This window comes from Balaenoptera acutorostrata, chromosome 12, assembly GCF_949987535.1.
Source record: "Balaenoptera acutorostrata chromosome 12, mBalAcu1.1, whole genome shotgun sequence".
NCBI lineage: Eukaryota > Metazoa > Chordata > Mammalia > Artiodactyla > Balaenopteridae > Balaenoptera > Balaenoptera acutorostrata.
The window spans coordinates 61,343,568-61,368,676 of record NC_080075.1 but is presented as its reverse complement, the minus strand read 5'-3'; the positions used below and the strand labels follow the sequence as shown (position 1 = coordinate 61,368,676).

The 25,109-nt window shown below is 41.5% G+C and overlaps 1 protein-coding gene across 11 annotated transcripts in view; it reads right to left on the bottom strand.

The window, feature by feature from the left end:
* SLC8A1 (solute carrier family 8 member A1) overlaps window positions 1-25,109 on the bottom strand; it is a 413,446-nt gene that overhangs the window by 47,762 nt on the left and 340,575 nt on the right. For all 11 annotated transcript variants that reach the window (XM_007167113.3, XM_028162332.2, XM_057558357.1 and 8 more), the window contains 2 exons: window positions 24,908-25,007; window positions 1,931-2,206 (listed from right to left, as the gene is read on the bottom strand). In XM_007167113.3, the coding sequence (XP_007167175.1) occupies window positions 1,931-2,206; window positions 24,908-25,007 (376 nt within the window). The remainder of the gene's footprint in view (window positions 1-1,930; window positions 2,207-24,907; window positions 25,008-25,109) is intronic.

The window sequence follows — 25,109 nt, the reverse complement described above, 5'->3', positions numbered from 1 at the left end:
CGAGCCCTGGTCTGGGAAGATCCCACATGCCGCGGAGCAACTAGGCCCATGAGCCACAACTACTGAGCCTGTGCGTCTGGAGCCTGTGCTCCGCAACAAGAGAGGCCGCGATAGTGAGAGGCCCGTGCACCGTGATGAAGAGTGGCCCCGGCTTGCCGCCACTAGAGGAAGCCCTCGCACAGAAACGAAGACCCAACACAGCCAAAAAAATAAAATAAATAAATAAGTCAGGAGCTCTTAAAAAAAAAAATTAAAAAAAAAATAAAAATAAAAAATAAAGACTGACTATAGACCTGCTGGAACACAGCTGGGGTTGAGGGGGAAGAATCTGCTCTCCTCGGAGGATGAGCAGTGAACCGGAAGACTTTGCACAGCCCTGCTCACTAAGGCGGGGAGGAAGAACACTCTCGAAATCCCTCGGCTCCTCCATTAACTCAGCTGGACCCCAAAACCACGCTGGGCCCAGCATGACCAGGACTCCTGAACAGTCGATCAGTTGTAATACACCATGCGCCATGGCTGACCGGTACAAATCTGGACCCTTCATCCATCCTTCGTTTCTCAAGGGTGAGGCGTCCAAATTCATACTCGTCAGATCCTCCCCAGCCATTCAACACCATAATCACAAAAGCTGCTCTTTTACTGAATTCCACGTCCCAGATGCTTTACTAGCTGTATCATTTATAGGCGTTTTCTCCACTCCTTACCCTGATTCTGCAAGTTCATACGGTTGTCCCCATTTCATAAATGAAGAAACCGAGGCTCAGAGAAGTAATCTATCCATAGTCACTGAGATAATGAACATCTGAGAAGAACAGCCAGTGATTTCAGGCAAGAGACACATGGTTTAAACGGTGCTTGTTTTCAGACTCAAAAGCCGGGTTGCCAACTACGGCAAGTGTTAGTAGAAGTCACAGCATTTTCATTAAGGCTGTGGCAAAGTCGGAAAGTGGGAAAGGAATGGCATCATCCGCAGGGCTGTATTTCCCCTCAATTCCTGCCTTTTCCCAAGCCCACTGCAACCCTTGTCATTGACCTTCTGCTGGTAGAGATGCAAGTCTTGTTGCTCTAAGTTGAGAGTACACATCTGTCAGGATGTCAACTAGTGATGGGAAGTAGGTCCAGAACTTTAGTTACAATAAGCTCTGATGTGTATCAGAATCACCTGTGAGCTTAACACATTTCTGGGCCCTTCTTTAGACCTTCTGATTCTGTAGGTTGGTCGTGGGTCTCAGGCATTTGCATTTTTAAAAACAAACTCCCAGGTAATTTTGATGCCCATCAAAGTTTGAAAATTACTGCTCTCAATGTTATGTTCAAGAGGAGGAGATCTTACTCAGAGGAGCGAGTACACATAACAAGCTACAGTTGCAGGCTGGAAGAAAAATTCAGCTTAGCGGGAATGCATGAAGGGATGTCCACCTGGCCTGCTCATTTCGCTCAGGATAACTTTTACCTGTTCTGATCCATTTCTATTTTTTATTTACTCCCATTAATATTTGGGTCAAGAGAATCATCAGGTCTTAAGTATTTATCTTAGTTACCCAACAAATACAGCACTTCATCCAAACTTGACTAAATACATAGAAGACAGAAATTTTGTTCTTGAAGATAATTCTGTAGTTGTGTTTTTGAAAGTTCTAACTGTAATGGGAAGCTGACCTATCAATCTATCCATCAAATCAATCTGTTCTCTCTGTGCAGGCAGGCCCTCTGGGAATGCTATCCTGTCATGATGATACCGACCAGTTTTCTAACCTTGAGAAATGCCATGACAATGTTCTGGCAGCGACATTATGCACAGCTCTGGGCTTTTGTCTTTCATAGGCCGGGTTTGTTAGCACAGCACTTGAAATTGTACGAACAAAAGGGTCAAGAAGGCAAATGGGCTTCCACTCCTGGGGGAATCACACAGGGATGTATTCATTACCTGGCACTGAGGTTCCAAGCGCGACGAACACTACCGCGGTCACGGAATCCTTCAGGCCGATGGTGCAGCCAAAGTGGGAAGCCAGGTCTCCGATGAAAGCCGTCAGTACGCCAATCATGAGGATGGAGACGATGAAACACGCCCAGCCATTCCAGTATTCTGTAGGGGGGACGAAGGCGAAGAGAACCTTCCAGAACACAGTCAGAAAGTGCATCACGTAATCGAAGCAGGAGGGCAGCTTCTCCTCCCCACATTCATCGTCGTCGTCATCTTCCCCTAGAGAGAAAGGAATGAAGAACATTTCATCAAAACCTGTGCTATCAGGGTTTTCCTCTCTCCCACTTTCTCCTTCCTAGGCCTGTTGGCCCTCCCTTGAGAGGTGGGTGAAGTTTTGGGTTTTCCAAGAGTCAATCATAATCAACCAAATCATTATTAAGGTACTGACATGCCCCCTTGCTGTGGTTCACCGAACAATAGCAAAACCTTAAGCCCCAACCAGTTTTGGTTATATGCAATCAACACATACTTTCTACTCCCACGTCACCTCCCGTGAGCATTGTCATTTCATAGAAATGAAAAGGATTTCTCCCCAAAGGCAGGAAAGTTGTGTACCAGGCTTGGAAAGAAGCCTCTTTTAATGAAAGATGACTGACAGTTCTTCTACCAGGATTCTTTCTTTCCAGCTTGGAGTCTAGCTCTGGGGATTCATGGCCATATGATCCTGTATAGGACCACGTTCTAACAGGGGCCTCTGGGCCCTGCACACTCCGCCAGCTTCACCTCCTGCAACTGCTTCAAACTCAAACTTTATCCCAGCCAAATGGAATTATTTGCATTTTTTAAAAACTGTATGTAATGTACTTTCTCCTACTTTTGTCCTTTATAACTAAACGTGCTTGGCATATCCTAATCCCTCCCTCTTCATCCTTTAAAAAAAAAAAAACAAGGGAATTTTTTAGAAATGCAAATTCCTGGCCCTGCTGCATCAGAAACTAGGGGAGTGGGGGTGGGGTGGGAGGTGTTTGAACAAGGCTTCCAGGTGATTCTCATGCACGCTCAATTTGAGAACCAGTCTCTAGATTGTGCCTGTGCACTTTCCTTCTCCATTTGACTATGAGCCTGTCAAGGGCAGGAATTTGTCCATTTTTGTGTCCTTAGTGTTTGGTCTAATCGCAGGCATGTGCATGCATGCATGAATTTCCACTGACTTTATGTAACTACTTAATTACATAATACACATATGTAACTACTTAATTATATAACAACACACACATATAACAATGTTGCCAAGTAAATTCACAAAGCTTACTACTTAAAGGAGCCAGGAAATTAATAGTATTCTAAAACAGAAACTTCATTTACAATGATATAATTCCCATTCACATATTTTAAAATTGAGCTACTGAATGTCACCTCTTCTTGAAGTGGTGGCTAGTATATATTTACGTGTTTTGTAGCCATTTTGGAAAGAACTTCTCCTTGAGACTTTGTTTCACCACTACCACCTCCCTGAACCTTGTCACCAGGGATCCACTTCCTCCAACCAATGCAGCTGGCAGCAGGTGAGGCTGTCACACTTCCCAGCTGTCTGCGCAATGTTAGATTGCCAGCATGGGGCAAATGTGCGTACTCTTCATGAGACACTCCTTGGTGAGGCCATCTGGAGCAGCACATAACTGGGAAAACCCTCTTAAATCCGAGGAGCTTTGAGGGAAAAGTGCCTCTTACAAAACACGAGTGTCTGGATTTGTAACCTGTCATCTTACAGGACGAAGGAAGAGGCAATGGTTCGCTCTTCAGTGAGTGCACAGTCAGAATTATTATGCACATAAACTTTGGGGATCTGCAGAGAAAGTAGCCTCGTCTTTGACGCTCTGGAAGGTCTCCAATAAGCTCTCGGGAAGCAGCCCTCAGCAGATGGATGGAATCACCTTTGGAAACGAACTAGGTAGAGGACTTGACTCAGGTCAGCCGATGGAAAAGTATGTCTCACTAGAGTGAAAGAGCCCGGTTGACCATGTTAAAGTAATTGACCAAGGAGGCCATTAGACTGGAGTGGCTCTAACACCTTAGTAACCAATGTAAGCAAGCCGAAACCTCAGCCAGAGTCAATTCCTATAAATACATTTGTATCTGAGAAAATGAAACCGAGGAACCATCATTCACAAACAGCCCACCTAGGCTCTCCTAAGTAAGGCAACTGCTTAAGCTAGAGCCACTCAGTTTCCTTGCTTCACTTCTGAGTCTGCTCTATAAGAGACTGTTCCCAGCTCCTATCGGCAGAGTGCCCCTAACCACTTTCGGTTTGGTTCTGCCTGATGTGAATCCATGTTTGCTCAAATAAACTCTTAAAAACTTTTAGTGTGCCTCAGTTTATCATCAACCATTTCCTACAGTGCTCATGCTGTATGATTATTACATATTTCTAATATCATCCATGCCTGCAAGTAGAAGATGCTTTTAAGTAAAAGCCCATGTTATGGACTGGATTGTATCTCCTCCAAATTCACATGTTGAAGCCTGACCCCCAGTCAAAGAATGTGACTGTATTTGGAGATAGGGCCTTCAAAGAGATGCTTAAATGAAAACGGGGCTGTTAGGGTGGCCTCTTATCCAGTCTGACTGGTGTCCTTATAAGGGGGAAGTGGGACACAGAGACATAGCAGGGGCACATGGAGGAAAGACCACGTGAGGACACAGCAAGAAGGTGGCCCTTCCTTCCCCCAAGTCAAGGAAAGAGGCCTTGGGAGAAGCCGAACCTGCCAAAACCATGATCTTGGACTTTTATCCTCCAGAACTGAGAAAACGCATTTCTATTGTTTAAGCTACCCAGTCTGGGGCATTTTGTTATGGCAACCCTAGCAAATTAGTACAGCCCCTTGGGAAGCATCCTATGTCATAGCACTAACATATAGGAGCAGCCGCTCAGTGTTTCTATTACTTACTCCTTTCTTGTTTCCTTATCCATTTCTTCTTTTTTCCTTCTGTTACTGAACCAGGTTCGTTTTGCCCCAAGCACAGCAAGCCAAAACGCTGAGGGTTTTTCCCCAAGGCAGCCAAGCGAGGAGACAGGAGAACAAATCTCAAAGCTCCCTCTATGAAAGCAGAGGGTTCAGGGTATTTATGGGATGACGAATAAAGAAGCAGGGTGGTCTGGGGTGGGGGGAGCATGGGGAAAGGTGATTGGAAGAAGGTGCGGTAATCTTGGTTCTGCGCAGGCGTAACTAAGCACGTTCAAAATGTCACTGAGCGGGCACGCACGCATGCCCAGTTGGAGGGTCAGCGGTCCCACCCAGCCTTAACCAGCTCAGTTCCAACTAGACACAGCTGACTCCAAGTTCCTAAAACAACTTGGGCCAACCTCTTATTGTTTAAGCTACTTGGAGGACCTGCAAGTCTCAAAATGGCCTTGATTAGTGAAGGCAGGTGGAATGGATTTGACTCTCAGTTTCACTTCTTTCACCTTTCTTCCCATTTCCCTTTTACCCTCCACTTGAGCTCCAGGTGGAACTCACTGTGAGAGCTGCAATTGTCAGTCCTTATTTGAGGGGGGTAGGAAGAAGAGGACCATGCTAATTATTTCTCTACCTCCTTTTCTCCCTATTTCCCAATCCAAAGGGGGGACTGCATGTACCCCAGGAAAGCTCAGAAAAAGCACTAGACTTTCTAGTTATATTTATTTTGTATCTGATCCTTCAAAATATCTATATTTGTAAATATTTTACAATTTCATAGGTATGATTAAAACAGTTTGGAAAACACTAGAGTTTAATCAATCATTCATAGAAACACAGATTATTCTGCCTCTAACTACAAAATTACTTAATTTGGGGTGTCTAAGTCTCATACTGTGGAGACGAACAAGAAAACAAATAATGAAGCTTCTGAGAAGAAATGACACTTATAAATTGAGAGTAGATGTTGTATTTGTCTTCAAGAGGGAAATAATAACACCTTTCCCATGAGGGATGTGCAGGGGAATAATTAGATCATCTCTGCAAAGTGTCTGAGGATATTTCAAGGTAATGATTATCATGGTAGTTATCATTATTTTCCTCCACTTAGGATTGTTACTGTGTTTCCCCATCATTATTTAATTACTTAGTCAAGATGCTGGGTCCTAAGGTGACATTCTAGGCTTTTAAAAACAAAATCTAATATTGCCCTCTGGAATTAACTTTATGACTTGTAAGTGTACAATGCAAAATGTGTGTGTGTGTGTGCATGCAAGAGAGAGAGAGAGAGAGAGGGAGAATTTCCTTCTGTAGGCTTCCAACATTATAAGGAATATTAAACATCTTAATGCTTAAGTCTGGACCGGGAGGCCCATCTGTTTTATTGCATTTGAAAGTAGAAGTGGCTTCCCATCTTTTTCCTGGGATCTCACTGCTCTTTATAAATTTTAATCTCCCACTCAGATGTTATTTAAATATTAAAAATGACCCCTGACTGCCATGTATGATGCACAATTACCTTGTCTTGGAGACAGACAAAGAAATATTATGTTCATTCATCACCATCTGGACTAAAAAGTGTGCTCCTTGCAAAGAGCAATGGAGCATTAAAACACACACACACACACACACACACACACCTGGAGCATCTTTTATGTGATGGTAGAGATGACAGTAATTTGCTGGTATGTTTGCCAGCTCAGGGTTACTGGACGCTATGTAATTCTTTCAAGTCTCTCTTATGTATTAGCAAAGAAACAGGCAGGTTGGTGGGTTTCCTTTTATAGGATCCCAAACAAAGGATCCTCTTATCCCAGAATCCTTCCTTTCAGCTTTATGGATTTCACTAATGGGAAGATAACAAACAAGCTGTATTTGATTAATCCCTCCCATGGCTTTTAAAATGGTTTCCTTGATTCATACTGGACTTCCTAAATGTAACTACAGAAGTAGTCTAATCATTAAAACCACAGAGAGTGGACAGAGCCTCCCTTCAACTACTGATATAATAGTACTTGCCCTGGCCCTGCTCTGGAGCATGAGAACAAGGGCATTGTCAGCACAATTAATTGATCAAGAAAGGCAATCCCTGGGCTTGGCACCTGCAGAGTACACAGCAGCTAAAGTAAACCAGGTGTTAATTTGTATTCTTCTATGAGATGCTCAGGGTTTGGCCTCAGGGAGAACTTTAAGAGCTCCAAATAGAGGCTGCTGGGGTGTAATGGACATTTGGGTCTGAAGACTTAAGTCAATTTCTGGTTCTGATAGCTTGTTTGGGGGCAAGACACTTGACCTTCCTGGGCCTCAATTCCTCATCAGAAGAGCTTCCTAACTCCCACATCACAGAGCTATTGTGAGGACCAGGAGAGGGAATGTCCAAGTCCTTTGTCAAACTGCAAACCCCTTTACAGACAGATGTGCTATATTCCGTCATTGTTATTTGTCAGAAGAAAGGCAGTAAATCAATATGATCTGAGCATCTTGATTGCACAGAATCTATATTCTGTTTGAATGAGCCGTTATCACTACAGCTTCCCTGAGCTGCTTGGTTTTAAGAAGAAAAAAGGAAGAAAGGAACAGAGGGAGAGAACATGATGGGGTGTCTACTAAATGTCAGGCACTGAGCTAACTTTTTTCACATACCTGATCTTATTTAGTCCCTACAATAACCGCATCATTAATCCCATCGTACAGGTGAAGTTCAGAGATGTTAAGTGACTTTCTAAAATAATAACACAGGGCTTCCCTGGTGGCGCAGTGGTTGAGAATCTGCCTGTCAATGCAGGGCACACGGGTTCGAGCCCTGGTCTGGGAAGATCCCACATGCCGCAGAGCAGCTGGGCCTGTGAGCCACAATTACTGAGCCTGCACGTCTGGAGCCTGTGCTCCGCAACAAGAGAGGCCGCGATAGTGAGAGGCCCGTGCACCGCGATGAAGAGTGGCCCCCGCTTGCCACAACTAGAGAAAGCCCTCACGCAGAAACGAAGACCCAACACAGCCATAAATAAGTAAATAAATAAATAAATAAACTATAAAAAGATCACCAGAGATATCAGCTTCATATTAAAAAAAAATTTTTTTTTAAATAAAATAAAATAATAACACAGTCAGTAAGTGACTGAGTTGGGATTTGATCTAACAGCCCAGGGAACGTTTTACTTCCCATGATGTCTTGCTGAAGCAAGTGGAGGACTACAGCATCGATCGTCACACACTGATTCAAAGTTTGAACATGAGAATTCTTCTGATGCCCCATGCTATAGAAATGCAATGTTGCCTTTTTGTAGGACTGTAAAAATGATGTTGCATCATCAGTAATGTTTGTATTCTAATTTACTTTCTAGATATGATATGTTTTTGGCAGTCACCCATATGCTCTTTCTCGAGCTCCTGGGGACCACCTAAACCCAGGAGACAAGACAATACAGTAAGGGAGAGCATCATGGTTACGGCTGAGTTTGAATCTCTAGAGTGTGGCAAGTTATTCTCATTTCCAGTCATCAAAGGCTAATCATTTGAATCAAACATCCTGGTTTGCATCTAGCTCTTCACTCTAGAATTTGGGAAACTGGCCTAAATTATCACAACTCTGTAATGGAAAGCAGTTTAGAGAATCTTGTTAATCTGAGAAACTGACTATCAATTCCTTCTAGATATTCAGTTATTTATAATTAGTCCATTTTTATTTTGCAAGACTATGAGAATAATGAGAATGATTAGAATGCTTTCCGGGAGTATGACACGATGGATTTAGGATGATATGTGTGGGCAACCACACTGCCTTCCATGTGATATTCTAAGCCCGGTAAGCGTTACTCAGCAGCCTCATGTAATATACAAATCAATAACCATCAAGGTAGATCACTACAGTGGTTTTCCTCATTCTGTAGACATTGTGTTGGGCGTAATTTCTTTCTGAAATTTTATTCCTTTTTTCCCATGTGGTTGATTTGATTTTGTGTCTCTTTGGTTTCTAAGCACAAAGATTTGTTCTCTTCAAACAGATTAACAAGCTAATTTGTTACTGAATGGGCTTTCTCTTCCATAGCTATCACTTTTTTTTTTTGCAACCCGATACACAATAATTATAAATCAAGTTCTACTCTTCTGTTGTATATTTCCATTTCTCTTATTCAAAGGTTCTTACAAAGTTACTAAATATTTTAAATGAAAGAAACTTTAGCAATCAGCTAATTTACCCCTTCTAATTTTTTTTTTTTTTTTACCCCTTCTAATTTTAAGAGAACAAACTGAGAACTGGTTCAACTGATGAATTTTTGTTCACCTTACAGAAAAAACCGAGCAAACTTTTTGGCCAAATACTTATTCTCTGATGCAAAGTAGAAGATGTCAGCAACTTTTCTTCCAAGTATATTGCAAGATAATTCCTTATCAACAGAGATCTCAAAACACAATTCACTCAAATTTCTAGATCTGTGAGTTGCCAAAGCACAGGGAAAGAATACAGACATTTGCTTCTATCAAATGAAACGTGTGGGGATTAGAGAAATACCTGAACTTAAAGCACTGGAAGGGTTTTGGAGCTTGCCAATGTCAGCTCCCTGTTTAATGTGAATTTCTTTAAAATCTCTTTGCCAAATAGTCACCCATGCCACACTTGAGAGTCTCAGCTATTAGGGAATTCATAGTCTCACAATGCACATTTTAACAGCTCTGGCTGTCAGCTTGGGCTGGTAGGTCCATTCATTTGTCCGGGTCCCATTCCTTAAGCCACGTGGAGTAAGTTTAATCGTGTTCCACATGACATTCCTTCAGGTACTTGAAGCTGGCTCCTCTCATTTCACCCTCAGTCCTCGCTCCAAGTTCAGTCTGGCCATGCTCCTCTGAGCAGTCTTCTTTTTTTACTTTTTATTTTCTATTGGCGTATAGTTGATTAACAATGTTGTGTGAGTTCCAGGTGTACAGCAAAGTGATTCAGTTATACACATACATGTATCTATTCTTTTTCAAATTCTTTTCCCATTTAGGTTATTACAGAATACTGAGCAGTGTTCCCTGTGTTATGCAGTAGGTCCTTGTTGGTTACCTGTTTTAAATAGAGCAGCGTGTACATGGAAGGGTAGGGGGAAGGGATAGATTGGGAGTTTGGGACTGACACGTACACAGCCTTCTTTTTTAGAATGCAGTGCGTGGAGCTGAATGCAACTCCAAGAGGCGCTTATTTGCCTGCATCGGGGAAGATCTTTCGCCATCCTCATTCTGGGCACTTTTGTTAATGAACACGTTGGACTGACATCACACATTGTCATACGAGTAAACCAACACCAACAATCCACTGTTCCAAAGCCATTTCTAGGTCATGTCTTCCATTTTCCACACTAGCGTAATTGATTTTGGGGGACGCAATTGTACAATCTTTCACCTACCCTTATAGGAAGTGATTAAAAGAAGTGATTACTTAACTGTCTTTTCAGTCCATGTAAAACTTTGTCATGAGAAAACTCGAACCTTGATATCATACCAGCTCTTTCTAAGAAGTGTCATTCTTGAAGCCTTCTTTAAAATGTATTTGGATTATGACAAAGTCTCTTGGTGTGGCTAGTTGTCCTTGGGGGTGGCGGGCTGTGGGCCCTTCTGATGGTCTCTAGTCTCACTGCCCTCATCCCCTGCAGCCAAAGGCCTGAGAGCAAGCCTGGTCATATACCAAGAGGCCCGTCTTTACTAAGTCGTGGGGATCAGAATTAGTGTGGAGACCCCAGGCCTAAAATCCACGGTACCTAGACACCCACAGCTAGGAGTATGTCCTTTATTCTAGAGACTTGACTGATCTCTAGTTTTCATTCTATTTCCCTGGAGAGATGCACTGGATATCAACATCATGTTGTAAGAAATATGAGTTCAAGACTGCTGCAGCTTTGTGACTTGAACTTCTGGCCTGTTCTTAGATGGAGAGAACACCTATACAGGCCCTGTTAGTCATCCCCACCATCTACTTCCAAGCCAGAGATAGCTATGGGCCATTCTGCCCCACAGGACCTGTGCTAGTTTCAGCCCATACTTGGGCGGCTAGGGACAGGTGATGTGTGACAATCCTGAAAGGGACACTTGAAGGCAACTCACTCTCTGTGCATAACTTTCAACCCTGTTGGAAACAAACGAACCCCTGGGTGAAATTTTCCACAAAGAACAGAGTGCTTAATAGTTTAGGTCATTATGGACCTTGTTAGGATGGTTAACACAGCACAAGAAATATCTAACGTGACAGAAATATTTCTCAGCAAATGTGGCCACTGTCTAAATGAAAAACGGATCCACTAAGGAGTTCTAGCTCCATGCAAGTTTGATTATTAGCCAAATGAATCAGTTTAAAGCTGAAACTCGATTGCTTAGCCTCTTTCTTTTTAAAGAATTCCTCTATGTGAGCTGAGGGCTTCTAAACGACTGTGGGCTGACATAATTAGTCACATGTGATTTTTGCCCCAAGCTTTATTTTTGCAAAATCACTCCAAGTCAGGTTGAGTCTTGAAATTCAGAGTGTCCTCTTACCCTTTACTGATTGTAGGATTAACAGAACTTCAGGCTCTTGCAATAGAGGAGCATCTTGCCTGCAGACTGGAGCACCTAAGAAATAAAACTTGCAAAAAGTAGAAGTGATACTCAGCAAGTGTAGATGCCTCCTGCTAGTTTAGATAAAGTGGGTAGTACGTGGGCACACTAGATTCCAAGACTGGACCGAGGGCTCTGATAACTCTTTGTAAATACCAGCAGCTGTGTCTGAATTAGCCTCCTGGAGTGTGGGAAGCTGAGCGTTGGAGGAACTGTTTGGGCAGCAATAACCCTGTAATTGTCAACAACAACAAAAATCAACATTATGTCCTAGGAAAATGTTGACATTTATATAAAGGGTAGATGTGTATCAAAGGTTGCCCCACATGCAGAGGAGCACAAAGACGATCTAGATTCTCTTAAGATGCTGCTCTGCGATTCAACTATAAATTCAGATTCACTTACTAAGTGCCTACCTTCATGCATATGGGTCAATACACACATTCCACTCAATCTCCCAGCAACCTGGTAATGTAGGTATTATTTTCTCCATTTTAAAGATGAAGAAACGAAGGCTCACAGTTTAAGTGACTTGCTGATGAGATTTATACTCTTTCCATCACTTTATTGCAATTACTTGACCCATTTTTCCCAGAGAAAAAAAATCTCTGTGGTTTGTCCAGCAACAATCCAATCTGATAAAAATCTAAGCTCATCTGGCATTACTCTATGAAAAGTGTAATTGGGAAATAACCTACCTCCTTAAAATAAACCCCTGCATATGCTACCATGTATAAAATATTGAATGCTCTTTCAGGGAATGAATGGATGGTCCTACTTCCTTTCTTCTTCCTAAAGAGTCTGGTTTTCTTTTACTCTTTGGGAAAATCCTCTACTAGTGGTTTATATCAGCCCTGGGGGGAAGTGGGATTTTCTTCATACTGTGGCAAACATCAATCTCTCTGCATAGAGAATGGAATGGACTCTAGATAGCTCTTGGGCAAAGACAACTCCCCTGCTTTGTGATTGCTTTCCTGGTCTCAGGACCACTTGAAGGGACTTTCTTCTGATCCTGGGGTTTGTGAGTTGATCTGCCGGCAAAGTGGTGATGAAAGTGGGGTATCTAGAAATCTCATCATGGCCTCGGTTTGCACAATACAAAGTGACTGCAGTCATTCAGGGTGCCCCTCATCTGCTCGTCCCTGCTCTCTTCTCTCTGTTGTGATTTTCATTGAGATGCCAGTAAACAGGACTCTGCACTGACAGCAAAGAGGCTTTGATGATTTCCATGTTCTTGGGCAACTCACAGATTCATCTCCTGGAAACAAAGTCTAGCCTCAGCTAAATTTCTCTTTGGTGCTGTCGAAAAGATAAATGAGACTTTTTTAAAGAGAAGTGAGAATCTTATATGTAGTGAAACCGGTTTTGGACAAGAGGATTAGCTCCTTAGTGGAATTCAGATGGAGCGTCCTGTTCCCTGACTGCACGTGAACACTTCCTTTAAAGGGTAGGCTGCCTAAGGTGGGTGTTGACAATCAGATTTGTCTGTTCGTCAGTGGATTTTTTCATCTCTCATAAAAAAAAAAATCCTGTAATGGAGCTGTTTGATGCTTTTCTTTAATATAAAGCATCTTTAAAATATCCCTTCCCCTCTCATTATCAATGTCTGTGGCCTAGCTTCCTTATTTGGTTAAGGCATGGAGAAAATGCTGTTACATCTATAGGTCTGATCTCTAAAAGTATTTCAGGTCACTGTTTTGTACCATAAGCCTAGGCTGAACCTCTAACCTGAACCAATATCCCTAGTAAAATAACCAATAAACCTCTTCTTCAAAGGGAATGCAGTGGTTAAAAGAGTTAACTTTATTTGTACCATTCGTTATCTGCAGTGAATATTTATTCATCATTTACGTGTCAGGTACAGTTCTAGGCATTGAAAATGCAGACAAATAAGACCCCATAAAATGTCCATTCTGGTAAGGAGAGATTGATAGTAATCAAGTAAAACGAATGAACAAACATCATTTCAGATGTTGATCTGGGCTCTGAAGACACTGAAGTCAGATAGTTTAATAAAGAGTAACTGGGTTGTACAGAAACTCCTCTGAGGTGGTGACCTGTGAGCTGAGACCTTAATGCTGAGAACATCCAGACATGAAGGGAAAGCCTTCCATGCAGGGGAAAAAACTTATGCACAAGCCCTGAGGCAAGAGAAAAGTATGAGGAATAAAAGTAATAAGCTTGTGGCCTACGGGCATTAGATTCTGGGATGCACAAGTGTGACAAGATGGAAAGAGTACCAACCTTGGAACCAGAACCTATGGGTCCAAGTGTGAATCCCAACTTCTGTTTCCCCATCTTGTAAACAGGTTCATGAATACCTACTGCACAGGGTTGCCATGTGAGGCTGGTGTGAACACAAAACAACTATTCATCAAGAGCAGGGCCATTCACTTCTTTGTTTTTGTTTTTGTTTTTTTTTAACATCTTTATTGGAGTATAATTGCTTTACAATGGTGTGTTAGTTTCTGCTTTATAACAAAGTGAATCAGTTATACATATACATATGTTCCCATATCTCTTCCCTCTTGCATCTCCCTCCCTCCCACCCTCCCTCTCCCACCCCCCTTCTCCCACCCCTCTAGGTGGTCACAAAGCACCGAGCTGATCTCCCTGTGCTATGTGGCTGCTTCCCACTAGCTATCTATTTTACGTTTGGTAGTGTATATATGTCCATGCCACTCTCCCACTTTGTCACAGCTTACCCTTCCCCCCTTCCCATACGCTCAAGTCCATTCTCTAGTAGGTCTGTGTCTTTATTCCCGTCTTACCACTAGGTTCTTCATGACTTTTTTTTTCCTTAGATTCCGTATATATGTGTTAGCATACTGTATTTGTTTTTCTCTTTCTGACTTACTTCACTCTGTATGACAGACTCTAACTCCATCCACCTCACTACAAATAACTCAATTTCGTTTCTTTTTATGGCTGAGTAATATTCCATTGTATATATGTGCCACATCTTCTTTATCCATTCATCCGATGATGGACACTTAGGTTGCTTCCATATCCTGGCTATTGTAAACAGAGCTGCAATGAACATTGTGGTACATGACTCTTTTTGAATTATGGTTTTCTCAGGGTATATGCCCAGTAGTGGGATTGCTGGGTCATATGGTAGTTCTATTTTTAGGTTTTTAAGGAACCTCCATACTGTTCTCCATAGTGGCTGTTATCAATTTACATTCCCACCAACAGTGCAAGAGTGTTCCCTTTTCTCCACACCCTCTCCAGCATTTATTGTTTCTAGATTTTTTGATGATGGCCATTCTGACTGGTGTGAGATGATATCTCATTGTAGTTTTGATTTGCATTTCTCTAATGATTAATGATGTTGAGCATTCTTTCATGTGTTTGTTGGCCATCTGTATGTGTTCTTTGGAGAAATGTCTATTTAGGTCTTCTGCCCATTTTTGGATTGGGTTGTTTGTTTTTTTGTTATTGAGCTGCATGAGCTACTTGTAAATTTTGGAGGTTAATCCTTTGTCAGTTGCTTCATTTGCAAATATTTTCTCCCATTGTGAGGGTTGTCTTTTGGTCTTGTTTATGGTTTCCTTTGCTGTGCAAAAGCTTTGAAGTTTCATTAGGTCCCATTTGTTTATTTTTGTTTTTATTTCCATTTCTCTAGGAGCTGGGTCAAAAAGGATCTTGCTGTGATTTATGTCATAGAGTGTTCTGCCTATGTTTTCCTCTAAGAGTTTGATAGTGTCTGGCTTTACATTTAGGTCTTTAATCCAGTTTGAGTTTATTTTTGTGTATGGTGTTAGGGAGTGTTCTAATTTCATACTTCTTTGAATGCTGCTAAACTGTTGGCCCAAGAAAGTTGTGGTCTTTGCTTCACTTAATCCTGAAGCATCACGTCATCAAGAAACCCAGAGGTCCTTAGGTGACATCAGGGGACAGGCATGGAATAAGGGCAAAGGTTCTGGTTCCATAAATGCCAACTTGGAAAGAAGAATGAGAGCGGTGCTGTGTGGTGTAGCAAGTACCCTGGATTCTGAAACAGCCTCTGTGTGACCTTGGAGGGAATTCTTTCCCTCTCTGGTCTCAGCTTCTTATTTATTAAAAAAAGCAAGGTTGGACTAGCTAATCAGTAAGCTCCTTTTCAGGTCTGCACCAGGATTCTGGTCTAAGATGCTTTCTCAGGACAGAAGAGACAACACCCAGCCAGATGTGAACAGGCACAGGCAAGGCAGGAGAGAGGCAAGGGCTGTTGGGTGGTGTCAAAGCCTGTTGGTTCATGCAAGTGGCTTTTCACTGCAGGAGTCAGAATGACAAGGTTTTTATCAAGACAGCAGGCTGTTAACAGCAAGAATTAATGCTGCAAGTCACTTTCACAAGGCTCCTCCGCCTCTGTGCTGTGTGTGTGTGTGTGTGTGTGTGTGTGTGTGTGTGTTTGGGGGGGGGATTGGTTATGTTTTCTCCTCCTTCCACCTCACTGGATTATGCTGAAATGTTTCCCCCACTGGAAACACTGTACAAAGGCTTCCGCCTTGGGATGAAACCCCCCCTCAATACCTCGTGCATTGATTTGGAAGCAACAACTAAAACTGTATTCACATCGCAGCAGCCGAAGCCAACAAAAGAGCTACTGGATCCAGTGATGGCGCATTCTTTGCAGAGCTGAGCTGCTGCCTCTCCTCTAAACCGCATTAGAGACGTGACTCCAGGCTCACAAATAAGAACGCTGAATCATTCCCAAGCCTTTGGTACAGTGTTTTCCTCAAGATTTTGTAGTAAGCAATTTAAGAGAAAAACAGCCCAACAAGCCAGTATTCTTTTCAGAAATATTAGCTAAAGCATATCCAGGGGCCAGAAAATAATTGCTTGCTTCTCCCGCCTTCTTGTTCTCTCACCGCTGTGTGGCTGGCCTGCCTCTTTCTGAAACTAAGAGTTGAAGCTACCTGATTCAACATTTTATTTTGCTACCACTGACATTTTAAAGTTGATAGATAGCCTAGATTTGCTTTATCTACCTACCCATATGGCCCTAGAATATCTGCCATAAATAGTTTCTTTATGGAACTTACCGTCATCCTCTTTGTTACTGATGCCCTCTGCTTTTCCTCTTTCTCATTTTGGATCATAATAACCAGCCAAAAAACACTAAAATTCCACTAAGGAAATTGACAGAAAATGCAATTTTAAATATGGATTTGCATATCCAATTTGCATATGCAAAAATAAATGTATTATATGGGTACAATTACATGCATTTGTATATCTGTACATTCTGTGTATATTATATATGAATTAAATGTGTCTGAAACGCTTTGAAACATGGCATATGTGTGGATGAGGGTATGTATCTGTATATATAGATTTTTTTCTAGATCAGACATGGCAGTATGATATAGGGAAAACAGGCTTTTAATCCAGTTACATGTAGATTGGAAAACATTGATTCCCACCTAAATTCATTCACTCTTTATTCAACAAATTTTTATCACCGTCAAACATTGTCCTGGGTACTAGCGAAATAGTGGTAAATAGGACAGATTTGCTGTTGTTAAAAAAAGTATTTTAGGGCTTCCCTGGTGGAGCAGTGGTTGAGAATCTGCCTGCCAATGCAGGGGACACGGGTTCGAGCCCTGGTCTGGGAAGATCCCACATGCCGCAGAGCAACTAGGCCCGTGAGCCACAATTACTGAGCCTGCGCGTCTGGAGCCTGTGCTCCGCAACAAGAGAGGCCGCGATAATGAGAGGCCAGCGCACCGCGATGAAGAGTGGCCCCCACTTGCCGCAACTAGAGAAAACCCTCGCACAGAAACGAAGACCCAACACAGCCATAAATAAATAAATAAATAAATAAATAAATAAATAAATAAATAAACCCAAAGTTAAAAAAAAAAGTATTTTAATTTAGACTCTTTCTACTTCCAAGAGGACTTGAGCAGATCTGTACCTATTAATAAAGTTAAACTATTTTAAGATAAAACAGGACCAAAAAATATCTGAAGAAGGCAGAAATAAAGGACACTTTCAGACATGTAAGTTTAGTGAACACTGAATACTTGGACAAAAAAAATTGACTAAGCTTTCTGATGGTCAAAGCAAATAAGAAAACACTGAAAAAAAAATTAATTTGCTGAAAAAAAACAAAACCTAAAGTAGGAATTTATCATGTTTTCTTTAAATATACTAAATGACATCTTGAATAATAACTCTAACTCTAAGGAAAGATAAAAATACTTTTCAAATATACTTTAAAGGTAAAAATTAAAATTATGATTAATTTATAATCCAGTGAGAGCAGTTTTGATAGGGGCTCTGATAAAAAGTTAAAGAAGCTTTACTTTCCTGATACCATTATTCAAAGCAAGGAAGAGCAGCTACTGAATTTAACGTGACCATTAGACAGTGTGTGTTAAGCATTAGATCTGTTAAATGAGCTTTGGCCAAGTTGGTGTAATTATCCAGTTTATCTAACATGTACTCTAAGGCAGATATTTCATTTGATTAAAGCCAGAGCTCTAAATTTCAAATAGCAGTGCCACTGAGAGTAAGTTGACATTTATTGCTGAAAATGAAAGGTCCTTCAGAGGACCCTTTAGTAGTTCCATGTTCCCAAAACAGAGGTCATCCATTCCAATGGCCTAACCTGTTTGTGGCCCAACAAACACACATTGTATATCTGATTTAATTATTAAAGAAAAGGGCACATTGGACCAGAAGGAGCAGAAGTAAAGAATGTCCATGTTAAAAATAAAACTTAAATGCCTCCCTTCCTGGAACTCCAATGCTGGTCCTCCTTGCATGATAAGACTCTCTTCCCAGGTGCCAAGGCCATATGGACTTGCTGTGTACATGCTGGTCTGTTTTTTTTTTTTTTTTTTTCTTGAAACCTTGAAGAAATGTATCCCTGACTTGTATAATGTTCTTTGTTCTGACGAGATATAAAACTGTGCTGAAAAACATGCTTCTCAGGAGCAGTTTCTCAGAGTAATCTGGGAAACTGTCTTGCAGGCTATAGTCTTCAGTTTGGCTCAGATAAAACTCTTTTCTCTTCTTCTTATAGATTGTTTATTGATTATTTTCATTGACATAGTAGACAAGCAATAAACGGTAACATTATTTAAGCAGAAAGTTGGCCGAAATTTTTTTTTTAAATGTTTTGCTTTTTTTTTTAAACAGATTATTTTTAAAATTTATTTATTTATTTATTTTTGGCTGTGTTGGGTCTTCGTTTCTGTGCAAGGGCTTTCTCCAGTTGCGGCGAGCGGGGGCCACTCTTCATCGCGGTGCGCAGGCCTCTCACTATCGCGGCCTCTCTTGTTGCGGGGCACAGGCTCCAGACGCGCAGGCTCAGCAATTGTGGCTCACGGGCCCAGCTGCTCCATGGCACGTGGGATCTTCCCAGACCAGGGCTCGAACCCGTGTCCCCTGCACTGGCAGGCAGATTCTCAACCACTGCGCCACCAGGGAAGCCCCGGGCTGAAATTTTATACATAGGTTTTTGACCAACTTCCTTAAAGGTAACTGTACTTGCCATTTCTCATGAAACCTCATCTTTCTTCATGAACCTCAGTCAATTTCTATTTTTACATAAAGGATAATTAAGAATCTTTATAGTCACACAAGAAACAGGACAAAATCAAAACTCCCAATCCCTAACACCCTCTTCCCTCTTTGTTTTTCTGATTTTCTCAAAGTCACACGAAGGCTGTGTCAAACCTGACCTAGCAGGATTATTTTTTTTCAACTGCTTAAATGGGATTTTCATATGACCCAGGGGTTTACACATTAAGTAATGAGAGTGTCTCCATAGTAATGATGTTCGATAATAGATCCTGGAAAGATTCCTGCTTAGACCAGATGGCACGGCAACCCCTTGAAACTCATTTGAGGTACCATTTTTATGATTTATTATTTAGGACTTCGGCAGTGGATCAGTCTTCGGGTTGACAGGATTGTCAAGTGAATTATTGTTCAGGGGCACCATTGAGGTGACAGTTTTTGCTATTAAATAATTCAGTTTATCTGAGAGCACTTATTACTCTACATAACATGCATGGGTGAAAGACCGATGACAGAAGCATCCCCCAAACTGAGCTCGTCTCCGTACTGGAATGGTAGACTCAGGAGACCACACCCACTCCACCTGTTTATTTAGCTGGTGTTGGTGTCTCTGATTTTAATCTATTGTGAAGTGTAGTGAGGGTGGACAGGCCAGTCACGTCTAAGATCCTGGCCTCCTGTTGAATGTCTGCCCTTCTTCTGTCAAGGATTCCACAGGGATTTCTGGGCTCCAATTACCAAGCAGGAAGAAAATTAGAAATATTTGAATCATCCTCTCACTCCGTTTCTTTTTTTTACAATGGAAGACTATCTTCTCATCCCTTTCCTTCTAGGAGAATAGATGTGAATTGCATGCTGCTATTGTGCTGAATATTTAATATAAGCAAGCCAGGAAGGTGGGCAGAGTGTATTTTTTTTTTCCATTGCTCAGAATCAGGTGGTCCATGAAACATGATGCCATCGGGGCTGCTGTACAACTACAGCAGACATCCACAGAGCTCCCAAAGTTCTACACTGGCTGGTTTCTTAGAACTCGCCTAGTCCAACCCTCTCGTTTTACTGATGGTGACACTCAAATTCGGAAAGATTAAATACTTTGTCAAGTTATGCAGTTGACAAGAGACAGAATCAAGACTACAAAAAGGTTTTTTTTTTGGCCACTTTTGAGTGTTCCTTCATTATGAGAAGTCCAACAGATACTATATCAGATATGCAAAATTGATGTCAAAAGTAAAAGAATTTGAGAAAAAGCCTTAATGCGGGAGACTTAAAATGATCAGGTAAAAGAGAGGGCAGTGTGATGGTGTTCTTGAAAGAATGTCACCAATTACTAGGCAGGAGAAGACTACAGATGCCCCTAGGGAAACAAACACTTCCCTCTGTTCTTTAGAGAATTGACTGGCACCTTCCCTGAAGGAAACATGAGCTGGGCTTAAGGAGATTTAACAAATATTAAGGGGAAAAAAAACCCTTCATATTTCAATCTGCAGCTCAGTTATGCAAACGAATAAAGATACAGGCCATATAAGGCGCCTGTCTCTGTGCCTGTGTTTTGTGTATCTGCATGTATGCACACATATGTTTATGTATGTGTGTCTCTGTGTGTTCATGTGTTTGCACACACGCATACATGTCTGTGTGCATCTGCGTATGTATGTATACAGGTGTTCCGTGTGTGTGTACTCAGGACTCAGGCACAGCGAGTGAGTGCACTTTCCACACAGAAGAGAATCCCAGGCTGATATGTACCCCAGCGCTGACATTTACCAGCTTTGGCATCTTGAGCAAGTCACATTGTTCTTCTGAATCTCAGTTTCCTTATCTATCAAATGGCATGTGTAATACTACAAAACAAAAAGGTCAACCAGTGTTTTTAGTCACTTAGCCTTCTTAGTAATTAAACTGAATTGACTGCCTTTCCACAAAATTTGGTTAGATTTTATCGTAGAATATTCCAGAAGTTTGCCTCTCAAATAACCAACTGTGCTATCCCAATGCACAGACAGTCCTTGTGAAAATACGTGTTGCCTTGATCAATCCTTAGAGCAACACCATGAGTGAGGAACAGTTTTCTCCACTTTACACACAAGGGGACTGAGATTTAGAGGGGAAGTAATCTGCCTAGAGTCACCCAGGGAGTTTTTGGAGGTCTGGGACACAAATCCACATCTTACTCCAAAGCCAGGCTTGCCATCCCTCTGTCCTTCACCTCACCACCGCCCAAGGCTGCTGGGAAGAACAACAGTGTGCTGGCTGTGGAACTGGCACTGGCATTCTGGTTCTCTTTACCCAGCTAACCTTTGCCCTCTTCCCTGAAACATCTGTTTCTCCCTCGTAGCCCAGCTGGTCCACAATTTCTTAAAGCCAACCCTCCATTCTGCCCTAGCCGAGACACTACAAAGATGGCGGCACTGGGGGAAATTCAAACCAGACACACAGTGAGTGCTGGCTTCCCTTGGAAATACGGCGGCTGGCGCATCTTAAAGCACCTGATGGTACTAGACTTGCCTTGTAAATTTCTGACAGGCATTTCACTGTTGCAGGCTACCGCTCCTGGTATTCTACCCAGGGAAAGATAGAAGGAGAACTGCCAGGTCATGACTATATAATCCCTTCCTAATCCCTTGAGTCTCATAAGTCCTTTAACTCTTCAAATGTTGAACTATAAGAACTTGGTTTACAGAAACATTATGGTCATAGGAGGCCCAGGGACTGAGCTATGAAATTCAGAGAAGACAAGAGAACCAAAAGACAGCCAGGGGGTTACCCTGAAATTAGCTTAAATAAATATAATCAGTGGGAAAGAGAAGCAAAATCCTATTTATAAAAGTATTACTTTTGTTTAGCAAGATAGATCGTCTCAATTTTGCGCAGAAAATTGCACAGGAAAAAGGCTCTCAGTAGAGCCATTTAAAAGCAATTTAACATTTTTAATAAGGCAACTCTTTCTGATTCTCAACTATTTAGCCATGAAATCTTAAAATCTAATGAAAGTCTGTTTTCAAGAAATACTGCTTTACAAACTGTATTGTCTATTTAACAACCCAAGAATACTAACATTCTTTAGAGACTTAAATTTAATCATAATGACAACAACTGAGCTTCCTAACTGCCCTTCATGTAATTTAATGGCTATAAGCTATGGGTTAGCTTTTCTGATATTTTGTCTCAAAATTGTAAAGAAGATCAGTTTTACCCAGCAGCCTGTAAATTTCTGAGGAATTTTGTCTTGTTCCCAAGCAGTCACTTAGAAACATAAAACAGAATATATTGCACGATAAATAAGAACCTTTGAGAGGTTTGGCATTTCGTTCATTAACAGTTCTTCAAAGGATCTGAGTGGGAGTTATTCCCATCATGTAAGTGCTGAAACCATGGCTCCAGGAGAGGTGACAAGGCCAGCGTCACTCCATGAGCCAGACGGGAGGATCAATTTTCCTCACTTGGAAATTTCTCTCTCTTAAGGGCAGTGGACAGCACATTGGGCTAGTATTTGGTAGATCAGGGCTCTGGGCTACCTTCCAAAGGCAAGTTGCCTTGCTGAGGCTCAGATTCTTCCTCCAGAAGGTCAGGATGATCATAATACCGACCTCATGAGATTTCGAGAGGATTTGATTCAACATAAGAAAGTGCTGGCCAACCAAAATCTTCCCCTTTAAAGTAAGAAAGTCTTAGCATCTTTAGAGTTGTTTCTCTGTATACCTATTCTAACCAGGAGCAAATACACAACTTTGTTTGCAGCATAATCACTCCTGCCGTTTAAAACCACTCTTTTCCATTGCCATAGACTGGCCATAAAATGTTTACCTGGGTCCCTGAAAGTTACAAAAATGTGTGAATGAACCAGCACAAACCACTCCATGGCTAGAAAAGCAAATTCAGCATCGATGTGTCTATGGATGGCGTCTTTTTGGCTACCATCCAATGCAGCCTCTGTGCACACTTCCTGCCTCCCTCCATGGCTTTGTTGTTCTCCATGACTAGCTCACCATCATACAGACACCTTATTTGACTTCTTGCTTATTTTACTTATTTGCTGTCTCCTGCAATTAGATGGTAAGCTTCATGCAGGCTTATTTGTCTTTTTCATTCACTGTCATATCCTTCTCAGCAAGAACAATGAATGACTGACATACAGAAAAATGAATGAATGAGGTCCAGCTCGTGATCATCATACAAATACTCATATATCTGCAGCCAAAGGAAACCTGGAAACTATTAGAAATGGTCTGTTAAGGCTTATGCTGCTTTTAATGTTTCAATTCTAGTATGTCAAGGCCCATAAAATAATTTGGTTATTTTTTAATATTTTCTACCACTGGCCTTGTCAACAGTTTCTTATTCAAGTTATCTTTGTCCCTTTAGTTTTTATTCTCTCTATGAAGAAGGAATATAGCTCACGCCTCAGGTATTAATCTTAGATTTATAGAAAAAATACAAGCCATAATGAGGGAGTACTATAGACTGAATATTTGTGTCCCTCCCAAATTCATATGTTGAAACCTAATTCTCAATATGATGGTATATAGAGGTGGGGCCTTTGGAAGATGATTAGATCATGAGGGCCAAGTCCTCATCAATGGGATTAATGCCCTTATAAAAGAGACCCTGGAGAGCTCCCTCATCCCTTCCCCTATGTGGGGACAGAGTGAGAAGATTATGAACCAGGAAGCAGGCTCTCACCAGGCACCAAATCTACCAGGGCCTTCATCTTGGACTTCCAGCCTCTAGAACTGCCAGAAATAAGTTTCTGTAGTTTACAAGTCACCCAGTCTATGGTATTTTGTCATAGAAGTCTAAAAGGGCTAAGGCAGGGAGTCCCCACCTCCATTAGAACTTATGTGTAAATTTCAAATCTACTCCCCTAAGCAATTACTCATCATTTACTGTTCATGAATTTCCACTGTATACTCTATTGCAAGAAACCAAAGTGTGATTATTAACAGCACTAATAATAAACAGGCACAAATGTTTTTTATCACCCTCTGTTCCCACAGTACTTGGGAGATCTGTCAAATTATTCTGTGGCAGATTGGAAGGAGGGGGTTGTGTTAGAAGTCATGACCCAACCGCTAGTGACGCTGTTTCCATATTTTACAGTCTGGGAATCACTAGTTAGAAAATTCTAGTTTTATTCACTAGCTGCAGGAGTAGAAAATGAGCCTGCGGGGATCTTTAAAGAGAAAGAACCAGTGGAAATGAAACAGAAGAACTGAAAACCAGAAAAATCCCACGAGAGTGTTGCTTTCCTGAATCGTTGAAAGGGGCTTTTCTCCGCCTTTTTACAATCACACAGAGAGTGGACAAGGTTTGGTGACACAGAAAAGGGATACTTCTTTCTGAATTTAATTTCCTCAGGTGTCTGGCTCCTTGAGTTTGCAACACTCTTAATTTTACAGGATCTTCCTACATAAAACTCCGCACTTTGCTTGTATAGGAAGAAACAGAATGTGATTCTATTTTCACTTCCAGAGCCAGTGCAAACACTTATTTGTTAGATGTTGTTGAAGAGAGTGAAAAATGATGCAGATGATGGTGGTGAAGTGTCTTAATGTCACCCTGTCCCACCTACGATTTTGATGGTTCCTTTCTGACCTGCACTTGGTCACTTCTCCTGCTCTCAGGGAATTTTCCAGATAAAACCCTGTGATTGGCTATCCATAAGTAAGAGACACAGTAGGCTTTAAATTTATCTTGTCTATTTCCAGAGAGAAAGATGCAATGTAGACAGAGAAGGATGTCCTGTTTGAAGACATTTGCTTCATCTTAGAATGTCTAAATTCGTCCCCAAAATGTGCATATACATTACAAATACATTTATTTCTCTTTTAATTTTATCATGGGGAGTCTTTGGTGCTTTGACCTAGACCAAGTGGTGATGGCAGGAAAAGTAAGCTTGGGACATTATCATTTATAATATGCAGAGAAAAGCACTCACCAGCACTGACAGTGATCGCTTCGATAAACTGCTCTCTCCAGCTGTTTGTCCCAACCACGAGGGCTAGGTTTGTCTTCTTAATAAGTTTGTCCACGGTACTCTAGAGAGGTTGAAAGGAATCAGAAAATAATTGTCGGGTTGGTTAAGGCCTCGGGAAATCTCAGACCTTGATGATTTTGAAACCCCAGAGTTATCTAAAAGG